Source organism: Chiloscyllium punctatum, chromosome 23 (assembly GCF_047496795.1).
Source record: "Chiloscyllium punctatum isolate Juve2018m chromosome 23, sChiPun1.3, whole genome shotgun sequence".
Lineage (NCBI taxonomy): Eukaryota > Metazoa > Chordata > Chondrichthyes > Orectolobiformes > Hemiscylliidae > Chiloscyllium > Chiloscyllium punctatum.
Window position 1 is genome coordinate 71,065,720 of NC_092761.1, and position 11,593 is coordinate 71,077,312.

The 11,593-nt window shown below is 40.2% G+C and overlaps 1 protein-coding gene across 3 annotated transcripts in view; it reads left to right on the forward strand.

Moving 5' to 3' along the window:
• rbm7 (RNA binding motif protein 7) overlaps positions 1–6,780 on the forward strand; it is a 65,590-nt gene extending 58,810 nt beyond the window's left edge. For 2 of the 3 annotated variants that reach the window (XM_072593169.1, XM_072593168.1), the window contains 2 exons: positions 580–682; positions 3,682–6,779. In XM_072593169.1, the coding sequence (XP_072449270.1) occupies positions 580–682; positions 3,682–4,113 (535 nt within the window). In that variant the 3' untranslated portion in view covers positions 4,114–6,779. Of the gene's footprint in view, positions 1–579; positions 683–3,681 lie in introns of all 3 variants that reach the window. The other variant, XM_072593167.1, reaches the window with a different exon arrangement.
• Positions 6,781–11,593: the final 4,813 nt, after the last annotated feature.

Below are 11,593 nucleotides of genomic sequence, written 5' to 3' on the forward strand. Positions count from 1 at the left end.
GCTTTCTGCCAGAAAGCCAATCTTCTATCCATGCTGGCACCTTGCCTCTAACACCATGGGCCCTAATCTTACTCAGCAGCCTCTTGTGTGGCACATTGTCAAAGGCTTTCTTGAAGTCATAGAGTCATAGATGTACAGCATGGAAACAGACCCTTTGGTCCAACTTGTCAATGCTGACCAGATATCCCCAACCCAATCTAGTCCTGTTTGCCAGCACTTGGCCCATATTCCTCTAAACCCTTCCTATTCATATACCCATCCAGATCATTTTAAATGTTGCAATTATTCCAGCCTCCACAGTATTCCAAAAGTGGCCTAATCAATGTCCTGAGGTAAAAACAATGACTGCAGATGCTGGAAAGCAAATACTGGATTAGTGGTGCTGGAAGAGCACAGCAGTTCAGGCAGCATCCAACGAGCAGCGAAATCGACGTTTCGGGCAAAAGCCTGTGCTCTTCCAGCACCACTAATCCAGTATAATCAATGTCCTGTACAGCTGCAACATGACTTTGGGGATGGAGAAGTGTCATAATGATTTTTTTTTGTGATCTTATTGAAAGCTCTTGTTTGGTCTGACAGGTTTGGCCGTGGTATGGATAATACAGGGTCTCCAATCTTTGCGACCCCACAGCCAGTACAGAAATCATTTTCTTCACCTGATAGTCTTCAGAGGCAGGTTGTGGTAAGTAAAAACATTGTGAAAATTATTCTGAATTTTTAATAGAAATTTCTACTCTGCCAGTTGTACTCTAATTGATTTCTCCTTACTGTTATGCTTTAAGAACGTGTTCCGTTTGATCTCTTATCAATTGCTCCATGTAATATTTGTTGTGGAAATATGGTTACTTTAAGAACTGTTACAATGCCAGACCAGATGTCCAAATTTGGTTATGATTGGGTTAAGAATTGGTAATGTTTTTAATAAACGATTTTAATTCTGATATTTAGGGAATAACTCCACGAGAATTCAGTTTGTAAGCAAATATTAAAAATTTTACTGTACAAAAGTCAATGCAACACATTGAACAATATATCTATCTTATAAGAGGGGTAATAATAGACTGATTATGGTGGAACACACCACAAACTGCACATTAATGGCTATGACCAGCAACCAGCCAGTCAAGAGTTATCACTGAGCCATAAAGTTTTTTTTGTTTCTCTCAAGGGGTTGTCTGCTTTCTTTTTTTTCTCTCTCCAATGATTTTAGTTTCTGATTTCTCTCAAATCACTCCAACATAGACTGCCTTAATGACTGCTTGCCTCCCAGTTATTTAATCTCTTCTCCTGAGATTGTTTGATTGGATTCAGTAGGCTGCACTATAGCATTTTAGTATCATCACAGTTACACCTCCCTTGGTGTCCTGAGCAGAACCTTGTTATGTGAGTTTTTTTTTGGCTAACTGCAAGCTCTTGCAAACATCTTCATTTAAACTTTGGCTAGTAAGTGCCTGAGGCTTCCCAGAGACCAAACTATCAGTAGCAGAGTAGGTGATCATTTGTGGCCTTCTCAGCTTGCAGCTGGCTTCTGAACTCCAACTGCACAGATCCAAGTACAGAGAAACCTCAATTATCTGAATATCAGATTATCCGGCAAGATTGCAAGGTTCCGATTCTATGCTAAATTATGTTATCTGGTGTTTGATTTATCTGGGAATCGATTAACCTCCACCCATGTCTTTCAGATGGAGGTTCCTCCATTATGTAGTAATGGAGTAATAATGTAGTAGCATATTTTGCTACGTGAAATCTCTTCACCCTACTTCTGATTTAACACTTAGGTCATACAGACAGTCCAGTAGTCTATTAAAACCTTCCAGCAAAGTCCCACCCCTGTTAGTGGCAGGATCAAATATATCAACCTTGGAATTTTTTTAATATATTAATTCGTGGGATGAGAGTTTTACTGGCTCAACCAGCATTTATTGCCCAGAGGGCAGTTAAGAGTCAGCCATGCTGGTCTGGAGTCATGTGTAAGAATGTGACCAGTTTTCTTCTGTGAAGGATATTAGTGAACTAGATTAGACTAGATTCCCTACAGAGTGGAAACAGGCCCTACAGACCAACAAGTCCACACAGACCCTCTGAAGAGCAACCTACCCAGACCCATTTCCCGCTGACTAATGCACCTAATACTATGGGCAGTTTAGCATGAACAATTCACCTGACCCGCACATCCTTGGACTGTGGGAGGAAACCAGAGCATCTGGAGAAATCCCACGCAGACACAGGGAGAATGTGCACACTCCACATACAGTCACCTGAGACAGGAACCAAACCCGGATCCCTGGTGCTCTGAGGCAGCAGTGCTAACAACTGCGCCACCATGCTGCCCAAACCAAATAGGTTTTCCACTACAGTGAATAATGATTTCATGGTCATTATTAATCTGCATTCTCGATTTTTATTGAACTCAAATTACATCATCTGCCATGAGCATTACCAGGGTCTCTGGATTAATTGTTAAGGCACAATCATAATACCATTACGCCATTGCCTCCTCTCCTTTTTATAATTTGTTGCTCCCCTCGGATTCTAACTTGTAGAAACAAAAAATAATGAATTCATCAGAAGATGCATGTTCTTCTCCATTCAAATCCTCTTTTTTTTAAAAAATAAATGTTAATTTGAAGTGTTTTTGTGTTCCCATTCTGGAATTCTTTCCATGACAAAGCACTATTAGCATTAGAATCTGGCAAGTTCCTGACAGATTGGAAAATTACTGATGTAACACCTTTGTTCAAGAAAGGAAGGCAGAAAACAATAGATTAATTCATCTAACATCGTCATGTGGAAATTGTTAGACCATTATTAAAAAGTTTTAAACTGGGAAGTCACAAATTAACATGATTTTGTGTGAAAGGAAATGGAGTTTCTAGATGAGTCATGATCTTATCAAATGGCAGAACTGGCTTGTGGGACTGAATGACCTATGCTTGAACCTAATTCATAAGTTTGCATATGTTTTGTACATGGGGTGTTGTGTTGCTATCTAGGTCAGCATTAATTGCACATCCCAAATGCCCTTGAATTGAGTAGCTTGTGAGTACATTAAGTAGTTGATCAATTGCTGTGGGTCTGTGGTCACATGTCAACAAAGCCAGATTAAAATTACTGATTTTCATCCACGCAGCAAATGGGTTTTTGAGACCATCGTCATTGGTTACATATTGAGCCAGTTTTTGTCATTAAAATTTCACCAACTGTCATAGTGGGATTTGAAACCACGTCCCCACAACGTTAGTCTCAATCTGAATTACTAGTCCTCATTACCATTACTCCCTCATCTCCAGTGTAAGTATTGATGTACTATTTTGTTCAATTTATGATTTTCTGTCAGGTTGCACCCCGTCATGATTTAAAGATGAGGCTGTTTCCTCCTTGTCCATCCTCTCTCTCGTTTCAAAGGGTTATCCAATTAACCTTACCATGCTGTCTGCCAGAGGCCTCCCAGTCTTTTTCTTTGCCAAAGGGATATCCAATTCCTTTTTGACAGTATTCTTTTCACCAGCATTCAGGTGGTTCGTGCAGGATTTTAATGAAAATGCTTCAGCTTCTCTCTTGCTTTCCAGTTGAAACTGTATCCTCTAGTTCAATTCTTTTTCAGATGGATCAGGATGTTCTTTCTTCTGTCTGACTGAATTGTGCAGATATGTGAACAATTTGATTTTTAATTTGCAGGTGAACAACATGTGGCAGCAACAGGCCAGGGGAGGGCAGCAGAATTACAGTCCCTCACTGCAGCAGCCTAATGCTAACAATCGATCCACTCTGCAGCAATCCTATCAAGGTACATCTAACCAGCATGCCACATCTCAGAATTATAGCACCACTGCACAGCCACGGTCATCCAGTCCAAATTCACGAATGATGTGGCATTCTGAAAAATCAACGTCAGGCACCCAGAGGCAGCAGTCCTATTCATCCTACCGATCAGATAATGGTTATTTCGCTCGAGATGCTCACTTCCAGGATCACAGTTCAGAGCAGTATTATAGAGGAAACCGTGAACCAGAGTTCCAACATGACCAAAGCTCTCAACACAACAGAGGTTGGGAGTACGATTATCGGAGGGATCACTCTCGAGGAAGCAGACGTCGAAATTGGCAATAAACTTACTGCCAGATTGGGGATGAGTTAATCCCCTTCTTTCTGAACATTTGGAACTTGAGGGAATGTTCAGTGAACTAAGCTGGAATACTTCCTGATGTTAAAAAGATGATATACCTAATTGTAATTTTCTGAGCAGTTTGGGATGTCTGCACAAAAGTTCCCTGTTTGTACAATATAAAACAGCAAGTCTCCTAGCCAATTGTCTATCTCATCTTGTTCCTTTCCCACTTGTAAACATATCTGACTCACTACTTATGATTTTGTTTTTTAAAAGTTCTAATGGTGCTTTATCTGGCGGGAGATGGAGTTGAGCAACTTTCATCAGTTGCTTTGGTTCTGGTGACCTTTAACTATGGGGTCTGCCTTAGTGGTAATTGCATAGCATGATGTGCCAGTAAAATGAAAATGTTTTCTGAATATTAAGTACGCAGCAGAGGAGCAACATGTCAGGACCGTGATTTTGTCTTATCCAAATTACATATGTGAAATCTGCAAAGTTATAATGCAGGTTCAATATTTAAATTGAGTGTCAAAGCCAAAGTGAGCTCTGGATCTTTGCAGACTAGTGGTGTACTATATCTTCCTTCCCATTCTGTTGATAATTCATTTGAGGCACTGACTGTTCTTTGTTGAGCAGTGTTGCTTCAAAGTTGCTAGTACAGTGAACAATTGATTATAATCTTATCCTTAGCCTGCCTCCGATGTCACTGCTCTTCCGATTAGTATTTTTTTTTAAATTGTCAAATAACTGGCAAGCACAGATGCAGCACTCTGCTCAGCTGGGAGGGATTGCCTGCCGATGAAACTTCTGTGAGGAGCAATAGGGCTACTGACAAAATCACTTAGTAAACTGGATCCACAAAATTAATTTACATGTACATCTGATATGCTAATTTTTAAATAGTGTGTAATTAACTCAGAGCCTTAGCCAGTGCTAATGCAAACATTACTTAAAGAATTGGCTATCTGTTCATACAGTAATCATACAATAAACGCTCATCCTTGTTTCTTTTAAAATAAAAAAATTGGTGTGAGTCAAACTCCAATAAAGAAATCAGATGCAACAAGGAATTTCAAGAATGGTAGACAAGAATCTGAATCTGCTGATCATACATAATATGAGCTATTCCTCAGCTTCATTCTAAGCTGGAAAGTAGCATTCTCCTTGTAGAAGTTGAGTGCGTTTCCACTTGTTTAGTGCGGAAGAGATCACCATGGGCCCTGTAAACCAATTCTGGTCTTGGTGAAAGACTTCTACGACTATAATTGGGATGCATAAATGTAGGGAACTAGTATGTGATTAAGTTTCTTGCACCTTTTACTCAAGTGCAAATGGCATATGCCCAGTTGTTAGTGCTAATTTACAAAAGTTATTGCTGTTTTCCTTCAATTTGTACTTGTTTTTCCTTGTACTGATACCCACAAGGTAAGTGAAATTTATTTATCACCATATTGCTGCCATGAAGCAGTGTCAGCCTTTGAGGAATTGTGCTGTATAGCAGGAACATTCTAGTTAGAATAAATTTAGAGTGCAGGTATTTCCTATTGATAAATATTACTAGTTACTAATTATTGTCTTTAATTTTCTCATTGTGTTGCAATTGTACCTAACCAAAATTTACTGGTTTTTGGTCCTCTGAAACTAATGTACCCAAGAAAACATAATATGTACCTTTTTTATAGTTGTAAAAGTAGAATAATGTATTCTCTGGTGTTTAGTAGCAAAAAAAGGCAATCCTTCAGAATTTAAAAGAAATTTGTACAGCTTTTTAATATTACTGTTATTTTTTAACGTAAGCCTTGTTTTATTTAGGTGAAACTGGGTTGTACATAGCTTTGCACCTACTTCATTTGACAAAAGGTTTTGGAGACCATCATGAGGATTGTAGCAAAGATGCGCAATGTCCTGACCAGTCCGTTTACCTTCCTCGTTTTGAGGTTAACCAGCTAATTAAGATGGACAGTTAATGTTTCCTATTGCTGCTGCTCTAAACCAACCAGTTGACACTTTTTTTCATGCTGTATAAATTAATATTCCCCTTCAGCCTTCAATTTCTTCTGTCCTTTATCCTGATGAGTTCAAGATTTTTAAGGTTTGATGTAATGTCTCTATTGTAACCACCTTTTTAAAGAACTGAATTTTGTGTCATGGAAACTTGTAGCTACTTTACCCTTGCGTACTTCCAAATGTGTGAACCCAAAATTTGGTTTCTTTAACTTAAAGTCCATTATTGCAAGGTCTTTTGATTTTGTTTCCCTGTGTTTTGACATGAGGAGTTAGCTGTAGCCAGCTAAAAAAGAGGAATCTTAAATATTAGGAAATTTGCACTGCTATCTAAATTTGTACTGCTATTTAGCTGTTGTACAGCTTGTAATTAGTTTATAAATGTGCAATATTTTTAAATGGTTTTTGTAGGAGGACCTGCTTAGGTCAGACTTTATTAATTCCTAATAAGTTTGGCATATGCACTGTTATGTGATTGTAATTGGTATTGTTCATGTACCAGAAAAGTTTGATTTTAAATGAAAATCCATTTCAGGTTTTGAATTGTAATCTGTTTTTGTCTATGAATTTTGCAAACTACTAGTTTTCGTCATTCTTTTTCTGATATTCTCATTGTTGTGAAGTACATGCATCCACACTTAAAAACATTTTGCAAGTAAAATGTTTTTTGTCTTCATTCTTCATGGACTTGTACAAGATGTTTATTCAATTTTTTTGTAAATTTCCGTCTCATAATGTCCTTGTACAACTAAGTGAATTTAGCCTATTGATGATGAGATAATTAGACATATGTATATCAACGAAGTAAACTTGAACAAGTTTGGAGCCATAATAAATCATACAGGTTAGAGTATAAAACAAAGGATGAGAGTAGATCAAATTGATTTCATGAAAAGTCATCCATTTTGGACCAAATGGAAAGAATAGATTTGAATTCTAAAGTAGTGAGAAGTTTGGAACAGTAAAACTCCAAATAAAGTTAATAGTCTGTCTATGCATAACTAAAAGGTCTTGATCAAGTACAAAAAACACTCTGATTCATGGAGTGCTAGCTTTTGTATTTCCACAGCTAGAATATAGACGAAGTTGGTATTAGAAAGCCCTACATCTGGAGTAGTGTATCTATCTGAGCTGTGCATTTTTTATAGAGTATGTTGGAAGAAGTGCAGTATAAATTCTCTAGAGTCTTAAGATGAGAGGATTGCATAAATTGGTCATGTATACCATGGAATTTAGAGCATTGAGTGATTTTGAAAGTTATTTTTAAGATTATGAAAAAATAAAACTTTGGCTGGTTGGGGTGAGAGTTGAGGAAAAGAGAACAGAAATTTAAAATCAGAGTTGGTTGATTTAATAGACAAGTTAGGAATTAGAACACAACAGTATGGCCCTCAATGTTGTGCTGGCCTTTTATCCTATTCTTTGTACTGCCTTCCATGTCCCTATCCAAAGTCGCTTAAATGTCCCTAATGTATCTGACTCTGCTACCACTGTCGACATTCCACGTACCCACCACTTTGTATAAATAACCTACCTCTGGCATCTCCCCTAAACCATCCTCCAATTACCTTAAAATGATGCCCCCTTGTGATAGACATTTCTGCCATAGGGAGAAATTTCTGGTCAGCTACTCTCTGCCTCTCAACATCTTGTATACCTCTATCAAGTTGCCACTCATCCTCCTGAGCTCCAATGAGAAAAGCCTGAGCTCCCTCAACCTTTCTTCAAAAGACATGCCCTGTAGTCCAGGCATTCTGGTAAATGTCCTCTGCATCCTCTCTAAAATGTCCATATCTTTCCTATAATGAGGTGACCAGAACTAAACACACAATTCCAAGTGTGTTCTAAACTGGTCACTCGTGAGCTGCAGCATGATCTCACAGCTCTTAAACTCAATTCCCCCTGCTAATGCAAGCCAATACGTTCTACGCCTTCTTAACAACCTTGTCAACCTGGGAAGCAACTTTTTGAGAGATCAATGGACGTGGACCCTAATATTGCGAGGCATAACCTGCCCCTCACAAAGCCACGCTGAGTAATCAAACTATGGTTTTCCAAGTAATCAAATCCTGTCTCTCAGAATCCTCTCCAATAATTTGCTCACCACTGAGGTAAGACTGACTGGTCTGTAATTCCCAGGATTATCCCTACTCTCTTTCTTGAACAAAGGAATAACATTTGCCACTCGCCAATCATCTGACACTACTCCAGTGGACAGTGAGGATGCAAAGATCATCGCCAAAGACACGGCAATCTCTACCCTTGCTTCCATAGTAACCTTGGGCATATCCTATTTGGCACAGGGGATTTATCTAGCCTTATGTTTTCCAAAATTTTCAGCACATCCTCTTTTGTAACAACCTGTTCTAGCATATCAGAGCTGAAAAATGTGTTGTTGGAAAAGTGCAGCAGGTCAGGCAGCATCCAAGGAGCAGGAGAATCGACGTTTTGGGCATAAGCCCTTCTAATGTCGATTCTCCTGCTCCTTGGATGCTGCCTGACCTGTTGCGCTTTTCTAGCAGCACATTTTTCAGCTCTGATCTCCAGCATATGCAGTCCTCACCTTTCTCCCTGTTCTCGCATATCAGTCTGTTTCACGCTATCCTCAGATGTGTCAAGGTCCCCCACAGTAATGAATACTTTGCCTCAGTATTCACTAAGTACCTCCCTTACTTCCTCTGACTCCAGGCACAAGTTCCATCCACTATCACTGATCTGCTCTATCTTCAGTCTGGCCATCTTGTTCATCACACGAGTGTAGAATGCCTTAGGGTTTTCCTTAATGCTACTCGCTAAAGCTGTTTCATGTCCCCTTGTAGCTCTCCTAAGTCCATTCTTCAGTTCCTTCCTGGCAACCTTGTAACCCTATATAGCCCTGTCTAATCCTTGCCTAAACCTTAAGTAAGTTTCCTTCTTCCTTGTAACTAGATATTCTACATCCCTGTCACCCAAGGTTATTTCGACCTGCCATCCTTTGCTTGCCTCAGTGGGATAAACCTGTCCAGTACTATAAAGTGCTTCCTGAACAAATTCCATATTTGTCATGCATTTGCCTGAAAATGTTTGTTCCCAATTCAGGCAACCCAGTTCCTGTCTGATAACATTGTGATTCCCCTTCCCCCAATTAAATACTTGCCCATACTGTCTGCACCTATCCCTCTCCATGACTATAGTAAAGGTCAGGGAGTTGTGATCACTATTAGTGAAATGTTCTCTCATCGAAAAATGTGACACCTGATGTGATTCATTGCCAAGTACCAAATCCAATATGGCCTTTCCTCTAGTCAGCCTATCTATATATTAAGTTAGGAACCCTTCCTGGACACGCCTAACAAAAACTGCTCCATCCAAACTATTTGAACTAAATAGGTTCCAATCCATATTAGGGAGGTTCAAGTCACCCATGACAAGAACCCTGTTACTTCTGCATTTTTCCAAAATCTGTCTCCTAATCTGCTGCTAATGGGGGGGGGCCTGTAGATAACTCCCAATAAAGTGACAGCTCCTTTTCTGTTTCTGACTTCCACCCAAACTGACTCTGACTCTGTAGATAAACCCTCCTCGACAATCTCCCTTTCTGCGGCTGTGATACTGTCCCTGATTAGCAATGCCACTCTTCCACCTCTTTTGCCTCCTCCACTATTCCTTTTGAGACATCTAATCCCTGGAACGTTGAACAACCGTTTCTGCCCCTGTGATATCCAAGTCTCCGTAATGGCCACAACATCATAGTTTCAGGTACTGATCCATGCTGTCAGTTCATCATCCTTATTCCTGATACTACTTGCATTAAAATAGACACACTTCGACCCATCACACTGACTGCACCTTTGCCTTATCTAGTACCTGTCCTTCCTCACACACTCTCTGTACACTTTAACTGGCTGTTCACCACCTACTCCATCATCTAATCTGCAGCTCAGTTCTCCAACTCTCCCAAAGAGCTCTAGCAATCTTCCCACCCAGAATATCGGTGCTTCTCCAATTCAGGTGCAACCCTTCCTCCTTGTACAAGTCCCACCCTCCCCAGGAGGTATCCCAATGATCCACATATCTGAAGCCCTCCCTTCTACACCAGTCCTGCAGTCATGTGTTCATTTGCACTCATTCTCTATTCTGAGCCTCACTAACTCATGGCACTGAGCAATCATGAGATTACTACTCTTTTCAGGTTCTCCTCTCTTTTCCTACCTACGTCACTGGTACTGATATGCACTGTGACTTCTGGCTGCTCTCTCCTGTAGACTCAATCCGAGACATCACTGACCCTGGACCCAGGAGGCAACACACCATCCGGGAGTCTTGCTTGTGACGACAGAATCTCCTGTCTGTTCCTCTCACAATTGGATCTCCTATTCTCCCCTTCCCTTTCTGAGCCACAAAGCCAGTGTCAGTGCCAGAAACCTGGCTACTGTGGCTGTCCCCTGATAGGACATCCGCTCCAACAGTATCCAAAATGCTATACTTATTATTGAGGGGAATGGCAACAGGAAGTCCCTGCACTGTCTGCCTTTTCCCTTTCCTTCTCCTGACAGTCACCCAGCTACCTTTATCCTGTAACTTAGGCATGACTACCTGCCTGTAACTCCTCTCTATCACCTCCTCAGCCTCCTAAATGAACTGAAGTTCATCCAGCTCTACATTCGTAATGCAGTCTGAGAGGAGCTGGAGTCGAGTGCACTTCTCGCTGGTGAAGTCAGCAGGGGCATCCATAGTGGCCTTACCTCCCACATCATACAAGAGGAGCATGCAACTGCCCTAGCTTCCATCCCCTCTGCTCTAAATTGCCAAGAGAGATTGAATAAATGAAAAAATGAATTACTCAAGAAGTGGTAGAGTTGTGGAGCTCCCAAAAATGCTTTCAAAATAGGTATACAAAATTAGATAGTAACGGTAGAGTGGATAAGAAGAATTATGTCCTTTATTAGAGAGGTTATTAAATAGAATCATAGGTTGAAAATATTTAGCAATAGGAGTCTAGGGACAGTAAGAAATGTTTGCTATCAGAGGTACAAAGTTAAAAATCACATAACACCAGGATTTGATCCAACAGGTTTATTTGGAAGCACTAGCTTGCGGAGCACTGCTTCTTAGTGCTTCCAAATAAACCTGTTAGACTATAGCCTGGTGTTGTGTGTGTTTTTAACTTGGTACACCCCAGTCCAACACCAGCACCTCCAAATCATGACTATCAAAGGTAGTTGGGTATGGAGGATATCTGGAATTCAGTGCCTGTGAGAGTGCTGAGAACTGAGTACAGAGAACTTCATTTAAAACATCTTTGTATCTCCTACTAATGCACTTCCACAGTGGTTCCCTTAATCAGTGTCATGTTACCTGCACTGGATTAGGTTTACTCATTGAACTAGAAGCTCCAGAACCTGAGCTACAAATCTTCTGAAAACCTGCACTGCACTGCACTGGAGATGGAAGTGTTAATGCTGGGAGAAAGTGAGAACTGCAGATATTGGTGAT